The sequence below is a fragment of the Rhincodon typus genome, chromosome 4 (assembly GCF_021869965.1).
Source record: "Rhincodon typus isolate 14 chromosome 4, sRhiTyp1.1, whole genome shotgun sequence".
NCBI lineage: Eukaryota > Metazoa > Chordata > Chondrichthyes > Orectolobiformes > Rhincodontidae > Rhincodon > Rhincodon typus.
Window position 1 is genome coordinate 68047217 of NC_063335.1, and position 25640 is coordinate 68072856.

The window sequence follows — 25640 nt, forward strand, 5'->3', positions numbered from 1 at the left end:
TCTAGGCCCGAAACGTCAGCTTTCCTGCTCCTCTGATGCTGCTTGGCCTGCTGTGTTCATCCAGCTCTACACCTTGTTATCTCAGATTCTCCAGCATCTGCAGTTCCTACTATCTCTAATGCAAAATAGTTTGTTTAGTTTCTTTGTTATTTCTCCATTCTCCACTATAAATTCTGCCGTCCCAACCTGCTCCACAAAAACAAACCAAGGTAAAATTATGTAAAAATGACAATGAGGCTGTCACTTGACTAGTATTTGAGATACTCCTCCCAATTTTGCACTAGTTGTTAGTAAGGAAAATTGCAGGATCAACTATTTGCACTGTTGCCATTGCTAGTGTTTTCAGCAACGCTGGTCTATCCAGCTCTATTCCTTTCATCAGAACTCGCAGTAATTAGATTGAACTGAGTGGCATGCCCGGCCAGTTTAGATTTATGAGTCAAACACACTGATGTGGATCTGGAGTCATATGTAGGTCAGAACAAGTGAGGAAAGCAGATTTTCCTTCCATAAATGATTTACGTTCTTGTTATGACAATCAACATTAGTTCCATGGTAATCATTAAAGTAGTTTTTAATTCCATATTTATTAACTGAATTCAAATTTTACCATTTGCTATGGTAAGGTCCAAAGCCGCGTCCTCAGATCATTAGTTTCGGTCTCTCAGCTACTAGTCCAGTGACAATACCACAGCATCCCCCTTGGTGAAATTATATCTGAAGTACTATGTACAACTTTGGTCTCCTTATCTGAAAAAGGATGTGCAAGTATAAGCAACAGTTCAGAGAAGGTTCATCAAAACATTCCTGGGATGAACGGCTTATATTATTAAGGAAGTTTAAAGAGGTTTGGCCTTCACACACTGGAATTTAGAAGAATGAGAAGTAATCTCAATGAAACATACAAGATCCTGAGGCAATCTGACAGTGCAGATTCAGACAGAACGGTTACCCTTTTATAAAAGCCCTGAACTAGGGACACAGTTTAAGAATAACAGTTTTCACTTTTCAGACCAAGGTAAGGAGAAACGTTATCTCTCACAGAGTTGTTAGTCTGTGGAATTCTCTTCCCCAGTAATCAATGTCACTGAATTTGTTCAAGGCTTAGGTAGATCTTTGATAGACAAAGAGTAAATGGTTATAGGGTACAGACAGGAAGTGGAGTTGAGACCACAACTAAATTAGCCATGATTTTATTGAACTTCTGGGTTTTCATATTTAACTGTTCAAGTGCAGAGACTGTAAACTGCTGTCTGTTTCCCAGTTGTAAGGACAAAACATTGGCGATTAGAACTGCTATCACTATGTGAAGTAATATTATAAATATTCAGCAGGTAGGCTTTATCTGTGGAGTGAAACAAAGTTGATATTTTAGGTTGAGATGACCTTTTACCAAAATTATAACTCCTAACTCAGCAGTGGATTAAAATATGTTAGTCTGATATAAAAGACAAAAACATGAAGGCTATTTCGAACATTAATATTCAAAAAATAAGTGGCAAAACAGTGGTCAGACTTTTATGTTTCTGCATTTGTCAGGTCCTGATGTTCCTCCCATTAAAACTTCCTGACAGGTAGTCAGCTAGGAAGTGCAGAAGCAGAAATTCCCAGCCAATGTCAAGCATATTATATTCATTATTTAACCATTACCTATTATATATCTTGGCAATGAAAAATTAGACAGTGATGCATCCATCATTCTTGGCTGGTGGACAATAATGAAGGGTCATCATGACTTGAAACATTAACTCTGTTTCTCTCCACAGTGGCTACTGATCATTTCAAAATTTCCAGCTTTTTCTGTTTTTATATTAATGGAACTATTTATTGTGTAGTTACAAGAAAGAGTATCACCTCTGAGCCAATGTCCTGTGCATGCAGCCTAGGACTATCCGAGACCACTCACTTCTAGTATCTAAGGTTCCAAAGGGACCACGCCAGCCTTTCAGTCTTCGACCTCATGCCTCACAGGCAGCATATGGGAGATTTGAAATTCAACTAAGTTTTCTCACCACCACGAAGTGTAGCCACAGATTTAAAAAGTAGCTGTATGAAGCAAAGATATATTGAACTGGGTTTTTCGAGCAGTGGCAATTTCATACAGATTGCCACTCCGACCCTTCTTTTTTAAGAAATAAGGGAGCTCCGCATTTCTGAGAAGAAATTCTACTCAGGGCTCTCTCAATGTGGGGCCGCGTGTCCGTACCATCTATTCTTCCATCAGAACTGTCCAGGAAGGCAATCCACACTCCCACTGCATAGCAGTCAGCTGCTGTATTCTGAAATTTAAAGGTCCTGGCAGCCCTTTGCCAGCTGTTGTCAAGGAGTAAGTATAAGTGAATGTGATGTTAGAATGCTGGGAGGGTAGAGTGCAGGATGTGTAGGGGGGAATTGAGTGCCCAGTAAGTAGGATGCCAGATGGGTAGGGAGTAAAGTGCCAAGTAAATAGGATGACAAGTGGATAGGGAGGTAAATGGCAGTGCAAGTTTATGATAGTTCATTCTGCCTCTACTCTTGTTTCTTATTGCGTTATACTCTTAATTTGTAGGTTCCTGGAGAGCTGAAATCTATTTTGACTAAAATGGGTAAACATAAATTTAGCATGCTAATAGTTGCATGTGTTGTTAGTTAAATTGTGAAAAAGTGTTTAGTCTTGAAATTAAAAAGTTGGACTGAAGATAAAAATCAATGAAAGTAAACATTCCTTGGGATTTTTAAAAAACTGTGATTCAACCCATTCAACTTTCCTTTACTGGAAGCTCAAGCTCCACAAAGCAGTCTCATTGATGAGCTAATGAATTCTCTTGGCTTTGGTACAATAAAACATGGTCTAACAAACTAAACTCGACCAATTTTTGACTCAGATTTACAACAACAATAAACATGAGTTCTATGAATGTAGTTTTTAAAAAAACCGAAAACAGCCATAAAAATAATTATCCCCATTAACAACGTATGCTTACTGTTAACAACTAACAACAACACAGCTGTTTCCACTTGGCTGCTATTTAAAATAAACTGGAAATGGGATTTTTTTTTTCCTTGTTTGCTGTAAGCCACCTGACTATTACCAGGAACTGGAATGCAAAACATTCCCTGGAGTAACTACTGACGTCAGCAGCACATTCCAAAATTGGCAGTCACTGCTGTCTGGAAATTCCAGCCTTCAGCACTTGCAGTCCTCAGTCAAAGCACCCCAGCTTACTAACAGGCAGGATCCAACAGCCAGTTCATCACATTTATTCTAGTAAATTAATGGTGAATATATGTTATCCGAACATACTTTAATACTAGATCAAAATCCACATTTTTGAAGGTCAAAAATTAAACTTTAAACGAACAAATCTACAGCTTCCAGCATCTTTTTTCTACAACCTACAGCAACCATACCGGCTCACATGGGAGGGGCTACACCAATTGTGGCACACACCACCATCGGTACAGCTGATATTAGTGAACTCAGCAGTGATCAAATTGTGAGTCCTTTTGCTGTAGCTTTGCTGCTAGCTTACAAAAATGTGTATTTTGATCCAGCAGGAAAGATGTTCAGATAACATGACACAGGATTGAGTGAATACAATCAATGAGAGGAAGCAATGATGTACTCTTTAAAATTTAATTGAAGGGGAAGTGAACCATTTTGTTACTCTCCATCTACGTTTGAAGATCACCAAATCAACACAAGTCCACTAAATTTATAGTCTTTAGCCAAAATAAGATGTATATACAGTGAAGGAGGTCCAACAAAAAATTGAGGATGATACAGAACTGAGAGATTGTACCTATTAGAAAAAAAATGGAACAAGCTAGAGCTGATTTCTCCAGCAAAAAGGACAAGGGGAATTCTTAATACAGGTCTCAAAATTATTAATCAATTAGATGCAGAGAAAACATTTCCACTCGTGAAGGAAATTCCAAAACTAGGATTTATAAATTGGGAATAAAACAGGAGTTCTTTGAAGGTTCAACCTGTTATGTCAACTCTGCTTCTCCCCCACAGGTGCTAACAAACCTGATAAGTATTTTTAGCATTTTCTGTTTTTATTTCAGATTTCCTGAGTCCTTTGCTCCAATATTAGTTCATAAGCATAAGGTAGTCACTAATAAACCAAATAAAGAATTTAGGAGAAGCCATTTTACTGAAAACAGTTGATGTTCAACTTGCCGCTAAATCAAAATAAATAAAATTTGCACAGAAAACTATATGAAGCAGAAAGCAGTAGAAAGATCATTAGATGGAGTTAGATGTTTGGTAGGAAGTAGAGCAAAAACATCATTGAGGACTAGTTTATGTGCTGTAAATTCTATATTTAAACCACAGAAAGAATTATAATCCCTTAACAAGCTGTCAAATGCTGAGCAGAAGTTCTTCAGAAAGCACTACTATGCATTCCAATTTCATAATTGAATGAACTCTGCACAAGTGCATTAACAATCTTTTGGATGTTCTAAGATAAACACAAAGCAAACAACATTCCAACAGTCATCAATGTTTGAAGCCGGTTACTGACTCCAAGACCAATCTTATAGAATTCACTCAAAATGAAACGCAAACAATTGACATTTTGGAGAAAGATGCTTTTAAGCGTTCTTATTACCTTGCTCGTGTGGAACTGTAATATGCAGTTTTACAACAACGTACATCATCGGACAACTAAGTCAAATAGGAACATGAACTAGTGGAAGAATGTTCATCTGTAGCTGACACATTTTGTGAGTGAAAGATACAGTGTGGGCCTCATCCTGCTCCTCTGGAACAAGCGTGAATTATAACTATTCTACATGACAGAAATGCAAGAATTACAAATAAGGTGCAAGCGCATAAAGGAACTCTCAAAAATAAGAAAGTATATTTTTCCCAGAAATTAGTTATTTAAGGAATTAAGGATATTGAGATGCTGAACATTCTGCGCGTGAGGATATTTGCACCAGTGTCGAAAGAGATAGTAATTTGGAATTTTGGGAATGAACATGCATATTATGTCAAGAAACAGTCCAGATCCTTGAATCCTCTCCCATAATATTTGGTTCTCCAACTGTGACATCTTGAAAAGACCAGTCCCCTTTTGCCTCAAAGGTTACACTGTCTTCAGCTGTTTTAGACTTATTCTTTACTCTTTATTCTAGCTAAACTCACGACTTCTCATTCTGCTCTTAAAAACTTATTTGACTAATCATTTGGTCATTCTTCCCAACACTCAGTCCTTTTATTTATTTTCTCTTTACCCCTCTGCAAGTGCTTTGGGATATTTCTTACACGAAAAGCCCCATGTAAATCATCCTTTTGTCAGCATAAAAGTAATGAGGAGGTATCTAACCATGGCATGCATGGTAACATAACTAATCGGAAAACCATTCATAACACTAAAAACATTTCAATGCAGTTACTGCAAGTTGACACGAAGGCCATTAATGATACTGCATTTATGCAGACCACCACTACATTCCTTTCTCTTGATCATGCTCGTCTGCTGTACAGATAAAAGACAGCAAGTTTATAGTGAAATAAATAAAACAAACTGCAAAGATCTACATTCCGAGTTATATATATATATAAAAATGGAAGTTTGACATTGGGTGGTTATGCATTACTCTCTCCTCTTGTCATCCAGAACAAATTATTACATAGATAGGGAACATGATGTACCATATGTACATTTACGACATAATCAGTCAATTTAATCTTCAAGAATGTTTGTCTGAATCATCAGCAGGCTCACCTATCTTGATGGAATGAATAGAATTTCCTAAGCTTTAGTCTGGACAAGCATAATGGAAACATTTCTCTTTGGCCGAAATTAAAATGTATAAAACTAAGCAATGCACTAGATTCTCAACTTACTGGACAAAGTGAAAACCCAAACAAGGATTCAACAAGCTTCATTTGGCCCGTATATTACCAACAATGGCAGAGATTTCTGTGCTCACTGTAATTTTTTTTAAATCAACTCATAGTATATGAAATAACTTGAGTAGAGGATGATATAACTCCTGGTTTGCACAAATATAATCAGAATTATTTAATAATTTAAATTGAGGAGACTAAAAACTAGTGAAGCAGGAAGTTAGGGTTAAAAATATTGAACTAGGTAGATTAAATGTATGACTTAATTTAAAGGAGGATGACTGTAGTAATGTTATTAAGGTATCGGCAAATTATTTGTTATGGTAATATTGATGCTACATATTTATAAAAAATACTTCCACATTGTTTTTTGTCCCATATTCTTTCCACTATATCCTATTCTAAATTAAAAGCTTTAGTTTGATTGCATTGCAAGTCCAATCTGATAGCACAAGATTAATCTAAAATGTGGCTTTTTATAAACTGGTGTTTTCCTAACAATCTAATTTTGTTAAAATAAAGTTTTACATCTGTGCGATCATTCTGTCTTCAATGTTTTATTCTTTTCATCACCTTTTGTTGTCATACTTTCATGTCAAATTTATATTCAATAATCTCGATGCTACATTTAAAATTGTAGCTAGCTTTCATTCTGTTAGTGCACAATCAAACCATTAGGTGACAATACAGCACTCTACAAACTGAAATGCGCAGCTTTCATGTTTTGGAGTGTTAAATGGCCTCTACTCTAATATGGTAAGCAGGACACATTCATTTTGAGTCCAAGTGCATTATATGCCACAAATCAATAACTAGGGCAACACCAGAATCGGGCTATGGACTCCCTGTATATCTTCGAAGTATTTAACACCTGGTTAATGCTCTCCTCACAAGTTCCCCCAAACATGGAGAGTAGACAGCTAACTGCATTCAGGAAAACTTCATCTGCACAGAACCTAGTGTGAAGTTTACATTTGCTAATCACTAGTTAAGGATAGGTGAAATAATTAGTGACTTTGTTTTTGGCATGTCATAAACACATGACATGAATAAACCTTGTGAAATTTGGTTCCTGTTTGCCTATCATTTGTTTTGAAAAGAATGCGACAAGTCATAATTGAGGACATAAACACAGAAGATGTTAATAGCTCAGGCGAGCACAGGAAAAAGAGAAGCTAGGAATTCAACATCCTAAACATGAATAAAATATTATAATACAAATCAAATTTCACTTATTCAGTTTTAAAATCAGTAATGACACAGCATTGTATGACCTTTTATGATCAAAATACAGTGCATTCTCGAACTAATCACTAACAATACTGAAATAAATCTACTAGTAATTATACTAATACACTAGAGTAAAAATCTTACTTCTGCCAGTCACTGTGTAGATCACAGCTGTGCCGTGTTATTGCAATATCTGAATGTCATAATTTTAGGACAATGGGGATAAAAACATGGGCTTGACTTACTATTTATGGGACATGATATGTAAATTGTTTGTGTGTGATGAGTCTTTCTACAGGACAGCAGAGGATTTTGTTTCTTTTGCTTATGCTTGAATTCTTACAGAAGAGGATATTTATATATACTCTCCATCAAGCCTCACATTTCTGGGAAATCACTGGTTCAGACTTGCATATCCGACCCTCAGCTTCAGAAGTTGGATATCCTTAAAGAATATCTTTCAGAGGTGCAATTCATATTAGTGCCATGATTGATAGCAATGTGTCCTAAATTAAATGCACTTACATTTCCCTTGATGTTAATGTTGATAGATTGCTCACGATACTCAAAACACATCTCATTCATAGCCTGGTAAAAGTCATCTAGGTGACTGCATTGACTGGGTAATGACTACTTTCATGCAACTCGAGTTTGGAATGGAAGTGGTCCTCCACCCAAAATTTAAGTCATGTCGCACTGTACGACTCCAATGTTTATGCATAAATTTTCTCATTTTTCTTTCTCAAGTCTTTCTGATTAATTGCTTTTCTAATAGAATTACAAATTTCCCTGTAATGGAAAGCCAAATATTCAGGATAGACTTGAACCCTCCAAGTCAACTATTCAAAAACCAATTATTTACATGCGTGAGTGAAATTAAACTACAGGAGGTCATTATTAATATCAAGCATTCTGATATTGATGGTGACTTTCTATAATTTAAAAGCAGCTGACTATGCTGAAGAAGTAGGCAAATACTCATCCTTTAACAAATTCAGTGACAAGTGAACAGCTAAAAAACTGTTTTGGCTTAGGAGCTGAAATCTGTTTCTTTACCTGTGATCTCTTGTGGATGCAAAGGTAGTGTCACTTCCTCTGAGTTGGGAAGCCCAGGTTCAAGTCACACGTGCTCCAGCTGTGTGTAATAGCAGCTCTGAGCAGGTCGATATAGAAAATATTTGTTCCTTTACCTATCAGCTTATGTGGTATAGTGGCTATGCCCCCACCTCTGGACCAGAAGGCCCAGGTTCAAATCCTACTGGCTCCAGAGGTATGTAATAACACCTCTGACAGATGGATTTGAAAATATCTGTTCTTTTATCTGTCAATACACTACACTGTGAGTGAATACATATAAATTATCGCAAAAATACTGTGACTTCTTTTAATAAACTGCAGTCCTCACAGAAAGGGATCATATGCATGTAAACTGTTCCAACTAAATAGGACATAGTAAAACACCAGGGTAGTGTAATCTTAAGAGCAATATTTCAGTAAAACCGTGACTATTCAATTATCATGACATACATTAACTTGCAGCACACCAGTTCAGAACTATGGCACTTCTTTCCATTGCAACATTTATTGTTTAGTTACAAGGTAGTTTTATTTGAAAACAATTATGATTTGATCCTTAATAATATTAGTGTAATATATACATTAGGATTGGTTTATTTAAAAACATTTTGTTCAAGAACCAACCTGCATTTGTGAAAGGTTATAAGGCACTCACCATGGCGGATAGATGTGAACAGTATCACCTGCACAGATCCCAAGGGGTAATGCTGTTTCTCCTGTGAATAAAACCTTGAGTGGTGCTTTAATGGTGCATCCATCATTTTCATTAGCATAGTCTGTAGAGGTTCCCCTCAATGGCTGACACAAAGCTACAAACATTGAACATTCTTCATGCAAATCCAAAACTTTCACCATCAAAATATCATCTTTCCGACCTGCAACAAGATTGACAAGGATACTCATTATTCTGATTTTAGAAATTAAACTTTAGGCAGGCAGCTAGCTTCTACTAGGTATTACATATTTTATCCCTTGCTTTATCTGCTTGGCCCAGCACTTCTGCTGCTGAGGCAGTTATTATATAATCTGATTTCTGTTAACCAATCTCAAATTTTGAATTCTTGTTATCTTTTGCATGTAACAGCAATTCCTAACTTCATTCTTGAAGGGTCTAGGTTTTACCTCCAGGCTCAGATTCCTCAACGGGTGGAAACAGTTTCTATCTTCCTTACCTAATTCCCATGAACATAATAAATATTGACCAAATCGCACTATTTTTCTAAATTTCAAGGAGACACGTGGATTCACTTGTGGTAATTTAATCCTCAGAGGCCAGGCACTATTCTTTTAAATCTAGCCTGTATTTCTTCCAATATATACTCCCTAAGCAGGACAGCTTGCAGTATTTGGCATTAGTCTATCCAGGTCCTTTTATTGCTGTCGCATGACTACTTACATCTTATATTCAAATATCAAAGCTAGCATTCCATTAGCTTCTTTTCAATGTTGTTTTGGACCTGTTCATGATGTTTTGACGATTTATGTACATACATACCAAAAATTCTTTGAGCCCCCAGTGCTCCTAGATTTTCACCATTTGGAAAGTACTCTTTCCAAGATCATTTTCCAATTTAATGGTTTCATACACACTACATACAATGCCACTTATCATTTTGACAACAGCAAATCTGAATATGTACTCTCCATTCTGTCACCAAAGTTATTCATGAGTACAATCAATAGTTGAGGACCCATCACTGATCCGTGTGGGATACAGTTAGTCAGACACTGCCAATTAGAGCACAGGTCCATGATCACTGCACTGTATCTCCAGCTGCTCAGTCCAAGTCCATAATTTTCCCCCAATTCCCAGACCTTCAACTGTATCTAACAGCTCCTTGTGAGTTATGCTTTCTGGAAGTTCATATAAAAAATACTGAAAAATATTCCCCTCACTGGTAGTTTAGTTACCTCTTCAATAAAAAAAATTAGTATTTCAGTTCTGAAGAAGGGTCACTGGACCTGAAATGTTAACTCTGATTTCTCTCCAAAGATGCTGCCAGACCTGCTGACATTTTCCAGCAATTTCTGTTTTTGTTTCTGATTTCCAGCACCCACAGTTCTTTTGATTTTTAATTTACCCAAACAAAAATATTAGGCATGACCTATATATTATAAATAAATCCAGGCTGAGTCCTTTTGATCAAATGGAAACTTTTAAAGTGTTCAGTGACTCAATTCTGAACTACAGACCCTGACAATAGATTAACTGGTCTATTGAACCATAGTTTCCTTCTCTCATCTTTCTTAAACAGTGGGTGTCATGCATTATTTGCCTACCCAAAAGCAAAGCTTCATCCTCACCCACTAAGGATTGAGCGATACATAGAAATATATAGAGAGAGATTATTATATATATGAAATAAATATATATATAATAGAGAGACAGAGTGAGAGAGAGAGAGTGCACACGAGAGAGAGAGAGTGTGAGGCGGGGGGAACTGGTGAAACAGAATGGCTGGTAGTTTTCTGATGTGGGATTCGCTTGCAAGTGAGGGACAGAAGTCCCATCTCCAATCAATTAATGCTCACTCAGCTGTTATATCACTACAGGCAAGCCTTTACCAGCAGCAATGCACACGCTGGTAAAAACATACGAATTATGAGGTGTAGGTCACTTGGCCCCCTTGAGCCTACTCCATCATTCAATATGATCATGGCTGACCGGATCATTCCACATTCTCACCTACCCCCTTGCTATCTACATCTGCCTTAAAAACATTTTCAGGCACTGCTGTCACCACCTTTTGAGGAAGAGCATTCCAATGATTCACAACTGGAGGAAAAAGCACCCTCAATTTGATCTTAAATGGGAGACGTTATTTTTCAATTGTGTTACCTAGCTCTAGAATCTCTCCAGAGGAAATCTTCTTTCCAGGCCCTGCCAAGATCACCAAGGATGCATGCTTCAGTCAAATTGCCTTTTATTCTTCCGAACGTCAACAAATACAAGCCTAGCCTGACCAACATGTTCACGCAAAACAAGCCACTCAACTCATGTATTTGGCTGGCAAACCTTCTCTGAAATGCTTCCAATGATTTGACATCCTTCCTTAGATAAGGCGGTCAATTCCAAACAGTACTCCAGATGTGGTCTTAATGTTCTACATAACTACCTCATTTTTGTATTCAGCTCCCCTTGCAACAAATGAATAACATTTTATTAGCTTTCCTCATTGTTTACTGTACCTCATGTGCCAGGTGCATAATTCATACATCCTCTGCATGTTAGAGTGGTGCAATTTCCCATCATTTGGAGATATGCCTTTTTTATTCTTCCTGCCAAAATAGATAATTCCACTTTTTCCCATGTTCTCTGCCAGATTTGCCAGATCTTTACCAGTTACTCATCTACCTCTATATTCCTTTGTAGCCTCTATGTCCTCTTCACAACTTATTTTGCTACCTATCATTTTGCCATTAGCAGATTTAGCATCTGCACCTTTCACTCCTGTATCCAAGTTATTAATATAAATTGTAAAACGTTGAGGCTCCAGCACTGATCTCCGTATCATACTACTCAGTACATCTTGCCACCAGAAAATGGTCCATTTATACCGACTCTCTGTTTCCCGTTAGCCAGATAATTATCTATACATGCTATAATGTTATCCCCTAACCATGAGTTTTTATTTTCCACAATAATCTTTGATGTGGCAACTATGTTCTGAAAAGTGAAGTACAGCACATCCATTTGCTCACCTTTATTCTTGGATTACTTTGGGACCTGGCTGGAGCAATTACACTTCGTGCAATAACATGCCCATCTTGGAGGCATTGCTGCTTCTGGGAAAAGACTCGGTCTGTTTAACAGGAGGCATTCCAAAATATATGGAAGTTAAAGCACGGCATTGCAGCAATAGCTGCCTGGGTCACCCACCAAGTGATTTCCCTGACTTGGCAATGGCCACAATCTTGGATTGATACCAGATGTTTGGAATTGTGCTTCCATTGTGAATGTTGGTAAACACCTTTGCTAGTCACTTTCTTCCTGAAAAATTAATAGTTTTCAGAAATCGAGTCTATCCCTTTGACTCATGCTGCTTCGCCTGATTGGTTGCTGTCCACATCCCCATATAAAGATATGATAGGTCTGTCTGCTCTAGGGCAGTCTTGAGAGTCTGGCATCAGGACTGTTTTTGCTATCTGCTTCTAATCCCCACTAGCAGATAACTTTAAGCTTAATAGGAGTTGTGAAACATCAGCATTGATTCTGGGCTGTTGCTGTGATTTTTACTTGACTGGTCCCAGGCAGCAAATGAGTTCCCCCACCATTTGGCCCAAACACATGAAGTCAATCTTCTCTGCTGTTTTTCACCATTTTATGAGTGACCTTTCATCAAGTGATTTGAGGAGTGCTGTTGAGGAGAGAACGTTCATTGTGACTGCATACATGACAGATTTTTTAAAAATTCATTTTGTGGGATGTGGGCGTCACTGTCTGGCCTGCATTTATTGCTCGTCCCTAGTTGCTCTTGAGAAAGTGGTGGTGAGCTGCCTTCTTAAACCGCTGTGGGTTGACCCATGATGCCATTATGGAAGGAATTCCAGGATTTTTGACCCAGCCACAGTGAAGGAATGGTGATATATTTCCAAGTCAGGATGGTGTGTGGCTTGGAGGGGAACTTGAAGGTGGTGGTGTTCCCATATATCTGCTGCCTTTGTCCTTTTAGATGGAAGTGGCCGTTGGTTACAAAGGTGCTGTCTGAGGATCTTTAGTGAATTTCAGCAGTGCATCTTGTAGATAGTTCACACTACTACTGCTGAGTATCACTGATAGAGACAATGGATGCTTGTGGATGTAGGGCCAATCAAGTGGGCTGGTTTGTCCTTGATGGTGTCAAGCTTCTTGAATATTTTTGGGGCTGCACTCATCCAGGCAAGTGGGGACTCCCGACTTGCGTCTTGTAGATGTTGGACCGAGTTTGGGCAGTCAATAGGTGAGTTAGTCGCTGCAGTATTCCTAGCCTTGAACCTGTTCTTATAGCCACTGTAATTATATGGTGGATCCAGCTGATTTTCTGGTCAATGATAACTGCCAGAATGTTGACAGTGGGGGGATTCAGTGATGGTAACACCACTGAAAGTCAAGGGGCAACAGTGAGATTGTCTCTTATTGGTGATTGTCATAGCCTGGCGTTTGTGTGGCATGCATGTTACTTGCCACTTGTCAGACCAAGCCTGGATACTATACAGATCTTGTTATATTTGAACATGGACTGCTTCAGTAACTGAGAAAAGTCACGTACATTGTGCAATCATCAGTGAACATCCCCACTTCTGACCTTATGATCGAGGGAAGGTCTGGTCTATCTGTGGCGTGGCAGGTCCCGGCCTGGTCTCTCAGCAGTATATCAGATGGTCTCTCAGCTTGGCGTGAGTGTATCCTGCCTAGGCATGTTCCCAAGGCACCAGGAGAGACCAGAGAGGCGGCTATTTCAGCAGCAGCGATGGTATCTCCCGCAACGGCATCGAGAACAGACAGCAGAGCGAGATAAGCAGAAGACTCGTCAAGACTGTTGAATTTTTAATTTATTCCTTTGTTTTCCTAGTTTAAACTGTAAAAGACTTTAATGTAAACTATTACCTATTTCTTCATTTTTCTACTATTTTATGAAATAATGGTCAACTTTTAACCTCTCGTTTCTCTTACTACTTTGTATCAAAGTCTTTTTTATAGGTGACATTATACACTTTTCACTGTACTCCTGTACTTAAGTATATGTGACAATAAAATCTAAAATCTATTGTCGACATCTTTCATCATTTTACTGATGATCGAGAGTAGATTGATGGGGCAGTAACTGGCCAGATTGGATTTGTCCTGTTTTTTTATGTACAAGACACACTTGGGCAATTTTCCACACTGTCGGGTAGATACCAGTGTTGTAACTGTACTTGGGTAGCGGAGTGGCAGATTCTGAAGCACAAGCCTTCATTACTATTGCCAGAATGTTGTCAGGGCCTGTGGCCTTTGCTGTATCCAGAGTATCCAAATGTTTCTTGCTATTGCGTGGAGTGAATCGAGTTGGCTGAAGACTGGTATCTGTAATGCTGGGGACCACGGGAGGAGGCCAAGACAGATCCTCCACATGGCACCTCTGGCTGAAAATTGCTGCAAAAGTTTCAGCCTTATGTTTTGCACTAATGTGCTGCCTCTTCCATCATTGAGAATGGGGATATTTGTGAAGCCTCCTCCTTGAGTGAGTTGTTTGATCGCCCACCACTATTTACGACTAGATGTGGCTGGACTCCAGAACTTAGATCTGCTCTATTGGTTGTGGGATCACTTGGCTCTATCACTTGCTGCATATGCTGTTTAACAGGCAAGTAGCCCTGTTTGGTGGCTTCACCAGGTTGACACCTGATCTTAACTGTACCAGTTTTTGTGGCTGTGGATTACCGCAAGTGAAGCTGATTGGTCCTTAGCTAACCTGCTAGTTGGAACTGGCAACAAGTTACAGAGGCACAGAAACACAGACAGAAAAGACACAGAAGTCGTTTCTCCCCAGCAGAAGCTACCTGTTTTCTGCACTATAAACACTTGCAGAAAATCAGTTACCTTTCCTGCAACAGTTGCTGAACTAAAATTTGACTTGACAAATCAATGATGTTTTCCAAGTGAACTGGTCACTCTGTACTTCTTATAAATGGAAGCACCCAGAGAAAGATATCAGAACAACAACTGTTTAGGCAGCCAAGAAGGATTACCTCAACGATGGAACTGAAAAGCAAAGATCACTGAGCTGACTTTCTATTTCTTCTATGTCTACCAATAATCTATCTTCCCTATTTATTTGTCTGTGCATATAAGGAAGCAATTAAAGTTTTATTTAGTAATTAACTTAATAATGTTATATGCCATTAAAGCTGTTTACCTATAGCTACAGACTAATGAATTATAATTAATAACAATTCTTGATTCAAACAAAAACTTGGTTCATGCTTTCCATCAACCTTGGTGTGAAAGTCTGGTAAATTGGGGTACTGTGCATACTTTTAAAAAACCTTAACCCCAGGAATAGCGGGGCTAGATTTATGGTGCACTATTCCAGAGGATCAGCAACAATTGTGACAAAACCAACTGCAAAGTACTATGAGCAAATTTGTAATTTCTTATGCATCACTGAAAATAATTACACTGTGGACAAATTCACAGACAGGCATACATACATGGTTTCCTGCTAAATTATCTAAATAAGCTGACATTCTTCATTAACGGCAGAATCCAAATAGTACATATATAATTTTTCCTGACTGGGCATTTACTTCTGATTTTTTTTAATGGGTTCTGTATAATTTCAGTACAAGTTATTACCTACAGAAAATCCCGCAAAAGGACAAGTGAATGTAATAAAAACTTCTTCAATTTTACAAATCAAACTTTCATAGAAATATCACATTGCTTTTTCATTCTTTGCATTATTATCACTGTAAACTGTCAAAATCATAAATTGATTCATAATGGAAACTATTACAAAACCCCATGTAAAGACGAAGCTTCCTGCTGTCTGTATGTACCTACATATTATTTTCATGACTACAACAAATACAAATATGGATTTCCAGAGCATTCAATTTTCTGGCATTTAGTATAATTAAGGCAACGTCCTAGCGGCATTATCACTAGAGTATTTATCCAGAGATTCAGGTAATGTTCTGGGGGCCCAGATTTGAATCCCATCATGGCAGGTGATGGAATTTGAATGCAATAAAACAAAATCTGGAATTGAGGGTGTAATGATGACAATGGACCCCATGTTGACTGTCAAGAAAAATCCATTCAGTTCACTGATGTTCTTTAGGAAAGGAATTCTGCCATCCTTACCTGGTCTAGCCTGCATGTGACTCCACACCCACAGAAATGTGGCTGACTCTTAATTGCCTTCTGGGCAATTAGAGATGGGCAATAAATCCTGGTCCACCACATCCCATTAACAAATTAAAATAAATTAGCAATTCTAGCATCAACCATATTAAATTCCTAGGGGAATTCAGATGTTATGAGTCTCCTATCCTTGGTTTGGCTGGAGTATCTAGAACTCGGGATCATTGTCTCAAGATGAAGGACTGAGATGACGAGACATTTCTTTGTACTTAGCGTTGTGAATATTTAGAATTCACAACTTCTCAGGGCTTTGGATGTGGAGCACTGAGTGTATTCAAGGTTAAACTATGCAAGTTTTTGAGTACCAAGGGAGTCAAGGCATATAGGTATAGGGTAGGGAAGTGAAACTGACGCAAAAAATGATTATCCATGATGAGCTGGCTCAAGGAGTTGTATGTCGGACTCCTTGATTTGTGTTACCACTAGGCATGGAGCTTGGGGTTCTATTCAATACAATGGGAATATTGCCAGCCACATCTCTTCTTGGTATTATGCAGTTTGCAATGTTTTTCCCTTACCCAAGGCTGACTGCTGCCTGCCTCTGGTAGGTTTCTGCAAATTCTTCCAGTTACACTATTGCACGTAACTGTTCTCTGTAAGTACATCTGTCACTGGTACAGACTATTCCATTCTTTCTTCATAATCCCTTGCACATCATTAGTGTCACTGTTACATCATCAGGTAAAGGCCCTGTACATTACTTGTGGTCAATTCCTAAATGATTTCTTTTTGATAAATCTGAATTAATCAATCAGGAGATTTCTGTTCCAATTGCTGCAGTTCTTTTTTATTCCTAAAATTATGACTTATGTTTTCCATAAGAGGCAAAAAGCTAACTTTATTGTAACAAAAAATATGAAGTCTAAGAATTATATTTCAAGAGAGTCCATTTGCTGTTGCTTAAACATTTAGGACAAGAAACAATTTCACTCTTTCTAGTCTGGTGAACAAGATTATTAATTTGAACATAGCCATCACTTCCTGAGTGCAAAAGAAGAATATGAAGATAAATAATGTTATTATTGAATTACTTGCCACTTGATTTGGTAAATACCTATCTGTGCAGATGATTTAAACCAGATACATGGGAATTTTTTTTTTTTTTTTTAAGATCCTCACTTCTCTATATTAGAACAGGGAATAGAAAAGGAAGAAGAACAAAGGGTATATAACAGGCTTTAAAATTGGATTACAGGTAAAATGACGGAATATGTGTAGCTCAGAGCTGATGACTAATAATAATATGAATCTGGAGAGAATCTATATAAAAATGAGAGGAAATTTAACAGAAGTATTCCAAATCAATAGGGACTCGACAGCGTGGATAGAAATACTGAAAACTGTTCTCTGGTGAACGGGTCAAGAATCAAAGTAACCAACAATTTAAGATGATTGGCAAGAGGACAAAATGCAATGTAAGAAAAGATTTATACACAGTGAGAAATTTAATCTAGCACTCACAATCTGAGAATAGAAGCAGATTCAATCATTCACTCCTAAAGGAAAGTGGATAAGCAACCAAAGATAAAAATTGTACAGATTACTGGAAAAGGGCAGCCAGAACTGGGTCCGATGGGCTGAATCACTTCCGGTGCTATAATTATGCAATGATTTAATTAAAATGGCAAATACAACAAACAGCAGTGGCATTACAGAAATAAAGGAAAAGAAACAACCCAGGTTAAAAATAAATAATTAAGGAATAGAAGAGGCAGATAGGAAATTAATAAAGGGAAGAGTTAAATAAAGAGATACAAGATAGCCTGGTGGTGAGGAAAGTCTTTTTTTAAAAATTCATTCATGGAATGGGCGTTTCTAGTTGGGCCAGTACTTATTACCCATTCCTAACTGCCTCGGAACTAAATCATTTCTGTAACCACATGTAGGCCAACTCAGTAAGGATAACTAACCTCCTTTACTAAAAGGCATGAGTCAGCCAAATGAGTTTTTACAACAATTCACAGTGGTTCCATGGTCACCATTCAGCTAGATTTTTAAATTCCACACTTTATAAATTCAAATTTCAACATCCGCCATGATGGTATTCAAAACCATGCCCGCAGAACATCAATGTAAGAGTTTGGTGAATTTGAAGTACGTGGCTTCATAGTTAGCTCTGGATTCAGTGGTCCCCTATGATTAAAAACCTTTGCAATTCTACAAAAATCTTCCGATATCTCAAAACCCAAATCTAGAGCCCAATTTCCACACCATCACCACACCACTGAGGGCCTCATCTTAACACCCTGAACAGGGTCTCATGTTACACACTAATGCCTGGGCCTCATTTCTTCCAACAGAATCAGCAATAAAATGCAAACTTTAGCTACATTTTAATTAATTTTAAGTCTACAAAAAGTAATGTTATTTATAGCAGTTCAGATGTGATTAGCAAGAAAATTATGTAACTGTCTCCAATATAGACAAGAACTGTGGTGTCATCAGATGGAGCCTTTATATTCACGGTGCCCTTCCTGTGCTTACAAGAGATCATGTCACACCAATTTCGTAACACAAGTAGAAAAGTTAATTATCACCAGTTTAGACCAAATATTTATTTACTTCCCTATTCTCCCAGATTCTAACTTACATTTCTGACATGTGTATGCATGGGAAAACACAGAGAAGAAATGAAATAGCACAAAGAAGCAGAAAAAAAAATGCATTTTTGTGAATACAGAAGCAATGAACAGCAAGATCCTAAAAGTAAATGAGGCAAATGGCATTGTACTCTATACATTCATGTTTGAGAGGTCTAAGTGTTAGGACATTGTGATCTAATACATTTATCGCTATAGGTAACTGGTAAAATACGTCATTCTCAAAACACCATCTATGACAACGCAATATATAATCATGACTATAGCGTCGTGATTAAATTTTCAAAGCTCAAACTCAGGCTTGAATCCATGACCTCAGACACAAGGGGTGACAGTCCTGCTAACTGGGCAAAAAGTGGTACTTACACAAAGACAAAAAGTGCGTGGGTGAATTTTAAACATAAATAGGGCTAACTCTGACGCAGTCAGGAGAAATGTGTGACAACCAAGGCTATATTAGAGTTGCAAACAAACAGACAGAATGCAAATCATGAAGAAGTAACGAGTGGCAGAAAAGAAGTAATGAGAAATTTGAAAAAAATGTTTTGTTCATGGGAAAATCCGGGGAGAACTAGTTATTTCTACAAAGCAGTTCAATTATAAAACTTGTGTATTACATGCACCTCGATCACATTGATAAGTTAAATATAATGAGATGCCCTCAGTCTTTTATGAACACAGTGCTTGAATTTATTGGCTTGATTTGTGCTACATGCTCCTCTCCAAAATGCATCCAAAAATATTTTTACGAAGAGTCATTAAATAATTCACTAAAATGGCAGTAGAATATCTAAGCAATTTTCTTCAAGGAACTGATGCTAACAGACTTATAAACTTGAAGGACATGTATGAACTTTTAAAGAAAATTGTACAGAATAACATTAGCTATACTAACTGTTCAAGAACTCCCACAATAACTTCTCAGTTTTTAAATGGATCTAATATTCTGTGAAATGTTTAGTACGCTTTAAAATGTTCGAACATATTCCTCATGAACAAAGACACAGTCTGTCTAGGTGTTGCACTAGCAATAATAGTCTTCTTAAACAAAAGCTAGTTTTAATATTGCTTCAAAGCTTATGATCTGCAGCTTGCTGCCCCATTTGTTCTTTAACACATAGAACTGAATTAACACATCCAACTTATTTGCAAAATGTCCACAATAATTCACCCAATCAGCTTTCTTTCATTGTAAATCATCTTCAATTCCATTAGCTATTTTTAAATCGTTATGCTTGGGCCCTTTATAACTTTTGTTTTAACCAATTCCTCACATAACACTGTCAAAACACCAAGTTGCAGAACAAAAATAACATGGCAGGAAGTTAAAGTTGAAAGAAGTCTCACTTATAACAGTCTGCTTTTAGTACATCCTTAGCAAGTTAATGTGGCTTTTCACACCACTGAGATATGATCAGTTTCTTTTGCAAACAATGTCCATCTATAACTTCTCTAGGGTCAACATCTCTGTACAACTGCAGGGTGTGTCTCATTTTCTGATAACCACATACCAATCTATAATGGTCTCATGACTTGTGTATCCACATGAACCGTACCAAGACAGCTTTTATATATTTGTAATGTATAGTGTTGTAATTAAAAGTGAGAACGAGCACACACAAACTATTTTAAAGGAACAATCTAGTTGACATTTCTTTTAAGCTGTGTTATCTGATGGTTAAAATTTGTGCGAGACAATGCATCCTATCTATAACAGAAAGAAGGCAGACACCAGGTATTACAACCACTACTAATGTTGCTTAATAGAGATTCACTGAAGATAACTTCAGTGATTGAAATAACTGATAACTTAGCTAGCCATAGTTAAAACTTCTATTTGCAAGTTTCCCAGTCTACTAGGATTCAGTCAGTTGTGCAAATCAGTTTTTTAAAAATGACTTTCTAAAACGGCAGAGCAAAATAGAAACAGAAATTGCTGAAATTACTCGGCAGGTCAGATACAATTAACATCTCAGGTCTGTAACCTTAAATCAGAAACCACAATTCACTAGATTCTGAAAAGCTCTTAGTGGCTTGGAAAAGCACTAACATAACACCTCTGTTAAAGAATGGAGGGAGACAGAAAGCACAAAACTCTACGCCTGGTAGCCAAACATCTATCATTAAGAAAAGCCTGTAATCCATTGTTAAAGAAACAGTAGAAGAACACTTAAAAACAAAATAAAACCAGCAGAGAAACATGGCTTTAAGAAGGGGAAATTATGTCTGACAAATTTGAGTTTGTCAAGGATATAACAAGCAGAGTAGATAAAGAAATGGGAAACAGTAGATGTAGTTGCATTTCCAAAAGCCATTCAATAAGGTGGGACATAAAAGTCTTCTACACAAGGTGTGATGTCATTGGGGGTAATACAACAGTCTGGATATAGGTCTGGCTAATTCAGAAAATGGAGTCAGAATAAATGAGCGATTTTTCAGGTTGGAAAACTTCAATTAGTGGAAAGCCACACTAATCAGTGCTGGGGCTTCAAATACTTATAATCTATACCAATGGCTTGGATGAAGGGACTGAGTGTAGGGTAGCCAAATTTGCTGACATTACCGAGATAGGTAGGAAAGCAAGTTGTCAGGTAAAAGAGTCTGAAAAGCCTAACTTCCTTGATTAATCATCCTTGGTTTATCCGTTCCTAGAATCCTCCTCCGTCACTGGGATATATCTTTATTGTGAATCATGAACTATAATCTTAAGTATATGCCATTATTCTTCAGCTGTCTTTTCTGCTAAACTCCCTTCCCAGTTCATTCCAACCAACTCTGCCCTCATTCCTTTATAATTACCCGTATTTAATTTCAGCACAGTTTCTTATTCTCAAACTGAATGATTAATTCTGCTGTGTTATGGTCACTGTTTTCTAGGGGATCTTTTACTCTGAGATCATTTATTAAACTTGCCTCATAACAGAAAACCATAGAATCATATAGAACGAAAGCAGACCATCCGGTCCAATCCATCCATGCCGACCAAGTTTCCCACACTAAACTAACCCCACTTGGCTGCTTTTGGCCCATATCCCTCTAAACCTTTTCTATTCATGTACCTATCCAAATATCTTACCTACAATAGCCAGCTTCCTGCTTGAAACAACAGCATATTGTTATAGGAAACTCCTGAATAAGCTGTAGTGATAGTTTTTGTATTTATTTTCTCCCCCTCCCCCTACTGTTTTGTCTGATGGTTTAGAACAAAGAACAGTATAGCACAAGGCCAAGCCCTTTGGCCCACTACGTTGTGCTGATGCATGACGCCTTTCTGTAAACCTTTTGCCTCTCTGCAGTCTGTCTCTCTGTATTCCCTACCTATTCATGTATCTATCAAGATGCCTCTTAAATGTTGCTATTGTGTTTGCTTCTACCACCTCCACTGGCAGTGCACTCCAGGCACTTTTCACTCTCTGTATTATATAAAAAAAAACTTGCCTTTCAGATCTCCTTTAAACTTATGACATTTCTACCCTGGGAAAAAGACTCCATCTATCCATGCCTCTCATAATTTTGTAAACTTCTATCAGAACACCCTCAGCCTCCAACGTTCATGTGACAGCCAACCAAGTTTGTCCAATCTCTCCTCATAGCTAATACCTTCCAACCTGGTAAATCTTTTTTATACCCTCTCCAAAGCATCCATTCTTCTGAGTGGAATTTTGTTAGTGTCCCCTAGTGTGAAGGCTGATGTAAAGCTTTATTCAACTCATTTGCCATTTCCTGGTTCCCTATTGTTATTTTCCCACCCTCATTCTTTAAGTGCCTTATGTTCACTTGGATCTCTCACTTTTTTTATGTATTAAAGAAGCTCCTACTATAATTTTTTATACATTACTTGCTTACTTTTGCCTCAAAACTCCCACATCATTTCTTGCTATCATACTTGTACTAACAATACTACCCCTTATCTTTTTCCTCCAGTCTATCCTTCTAAAGAGACACATTACCCTGAATATTTAACTTCCAGTTTTGATCTCCGTGTCATCATGTCTTTGTACTGGCTGTTAAATGATGGAGAATCACAGAAGTGTTACAACACAGAAAGAGGCCATCTGGTCTATCGTGTCTGCGCCCACTCCTAAAATGAGCATCGTTACCTAGTGCCATTCGCCTACTTTTCTCCAGCCCTTTGGAGTGGAAACAACTTGTCCCTACTGGGAGTGTATAAATGCCTGAAAATAACCCATCCACCCAACCCTTGAAGAAGTACTTACAGAATCTGTAGATGATATTTTGTACTTGTAGGAAGATCATGCCTCTTAACCACTAGTGGTATCACTAATTTGTTTATTTTATTCCAAATGCCATATGCCATCAAATTTGTCTGATACTTGTTTTACCCCTTTGACTCTCTGCAATTTTAAAAAATATTTGTACCCTTTCCTCCACATCCCTTTGCTTTGTAATCCCCTTTCCAATACTCTCCCCCTTTTGGGAATTGTAGACAACCTATAGTCAACCTACTGGTGAAGCGTTACCAGTGAACCCTTCTCAAGATCTTCCAAATCCAGTGGAAAGAACACTGCTGTTCAGCAGTAGTGTTCTCTCCCAAGCCAACCTGCTGAGCTGTGAGGTACTAATCATTCAAAGTCAGCTGCGCTGGGCAGACAGGTATCTGTGTTCCTGACACAGGACTTCCTTTTCTACTTGCATGGCAGTTATGGCAGGAGCTGCCCAAGAGGCCAGCAGAAATGTTTTAGGAATGGCCTAAAACATCTGTGAAGAAGTTAGATGTTTGTGGCAGTTCTTGGGAGACAATGGCTTGTGACTGACCAAAATGAAGAAGGGTTGTTTGGGAATGCATTCAAACATCATAAGACCTCGTTGGGAACATACAGATGTAAAATCAGAGCTTCAGAGGGAGTGACCCTGCCTACAGATAAACCATCTACCCAAACCTTGAAGCAGTACTTGTGGTAATCTGCAGTTTATATATTAGATTTATAATTTTAGAACATATCATACTGCAGTTATCATAAAGCAAGTTCTCCTCGAACCTGAGGATCTGCCTAAGAAAAAGAAAAGGACTGATTTTAAAATGAAAATGGAAAATGCTACAAACACTTAGATCAGGTTGCATTTGGAAAAGTGAACTCAATAGGTGATTTCAAATAAATCATATGACGTAGTTATGCCTAACCAGATATTTGTGGTCTTCATTGATGAGGTACTTACATTGTTGATTTTATGCTATTCAGAAAAACACATGATCAGGGGACACTGACAAGTTTTAGTTTGAGCTCACTTCAGAAGATTCAAGTTTGCACTTTTGGAGTACAGTTTTGCAATAGCAGGACAAATGTGAAGGAAGGAAGTTCAGATCAGAACTGTAAAGATATCTTATAATTGTTTCAGCAACCCAAGAAGGAAAACTGGAAAGAGTCACTTCAATAGGAACTAACGGCATTAAATTAAGAGTTAAATTTCTCTGGGATTGCATATCAGAAAACCATATTACTGGGGGACAAAAGGATTAATTCTTTGGTTTGTGATTTACGATGATATCTTTTCAGTGACTTTTACACATATGCATTTTTTTTTTGTGTAATAAACTTGTATTCTGTGTTAAAAGAACATAGGTAGTCTCATGTGAAAGTGTTCGGTGACTAACCAGCCCAGTATTCAACTGTAAATGTAAAACATGATCTATCAAGCCAGGTTTCACTCTGGGATCTGAGGCAGCTTCACTCAACCTGAAATATTAATTCTGCTCTCCACAGATGCTGCCTGACCTGCTGAGCTTTTCCAGCATTTTCTGTTTTTATTTCTGATTTACGGCATCTGCAGTTTTTTTCGGTTTTCATTCTGGCATCTGATTTATCTAGTATTACCATCAACTGAGATTATAACAATAACATTTTTTCTTTAATTTGGGTAAGTGTCACACAATTTAACCCAATTTTATGTCTGATTTGAACCATTTCGTTGTTTCGCCCACCCTTTTCCTAATTCTATTAAAGTGCTTGTCTTTTGATTTTCAGTTCTAAGGAAGATTTTTGCTCAAAATGTTAACTTTTTTCAGTCTGCCGTGCATCATAGAATTATAGAATCATACAGTGCAGATGAGGCCCTTCCGTCCATTGAGGTCGCACTGACATGTGAGAAACATCTGACCTTCAACCTAATCCCATTTAACCAGCACTTGGCCCATAGTCTTGAATGTTATGATGTGCCAAGTCCTCATCCAGGTACTTTTTTTAAAAGCACTATGCGAGGTAATTCGCCTCTTCCACCTTCCCAGGCAGTGCATTCCAAACTATTACCACCCTCTGAGTAAAAAGGTTTTTCCTCACATCCCATCTAAACTTCCTACCCCTCACCTTGAACCTGTGTCACCTTGTGATTGGCCCTTGACCTAAGGGGAACAGCTGCTTCTAAACCACTCTGTTCATGCCTTTCATAATCAATAAACCTCAATCAGATTGTCCCTCAGTCTTCTCTGCTTCAGCATAGACAACCTAAGCCTATCCAACCTTTCCTCATAGCTTAAATTTTCCGTCCCAGGCAGCATCCTGGTGAATCTCATCTGAACCCTCTCCAGTGCAATCACATTCTTCCTGTAATGCGGTGACCAGAACTGCAAACAACACTGTAGCTGTGGTCTTGCCATAGTTCCATATAACACCAACATGACTTCCTTGCTTTTATAATCTATACGTCAGTTCATAAAAGCAAGTATCTCATGTGTCTTTTTCACCACCCTACTAACATGCCCTTCTGTCTTCAGAGATCTATGGACAAACACTCCAAGGTCCCTTTGTTCCACAGAACTTTGTAGTGTCATTGAATACTTCCTTGTCAAATTTTTCCTTCCAAAATGAATCACCTTACATTTTTCAGGATTAAATTCTATCTGCCACTAATCTGCCCAATTGTTCATCTTTTTTATTATCTTCTTGTAGCACAAGACACTGAACCTCACTGTTAACCACCTGTTCAACCTTTGTGTCATCTGTAAACTTATTAATCCAACATCCACACAGTTATCAATGTCATT

The 25640-nt window shown here is 37.8% G+C and overlaps 1 protein-coding gene across 9 annotated transcripts in view; it reads right to left on the reverse strand.

The window, feature by feature from the left end:
* Positions 1-25640, reverse strand: part of spidr (scaffold protein involved in DNA repair) — a 250462-nt gene that overhangs the window by 131661 nt on the left and 93161 nt on the right. For all 9 annotated transcript variants that reach the window (XM_048595620.1, XM_048595614.1, XM_048595617.1 and 6 more), the window contains one exon: positions 8808-9027. In XM_048595620.1, coding sequence (XP_048451577.1) covers positions 8808-9027 — 220 coding nt within the window. The remainder of the gene's footprint in view (positions 1-8807; positions 9028-25640) is intronic.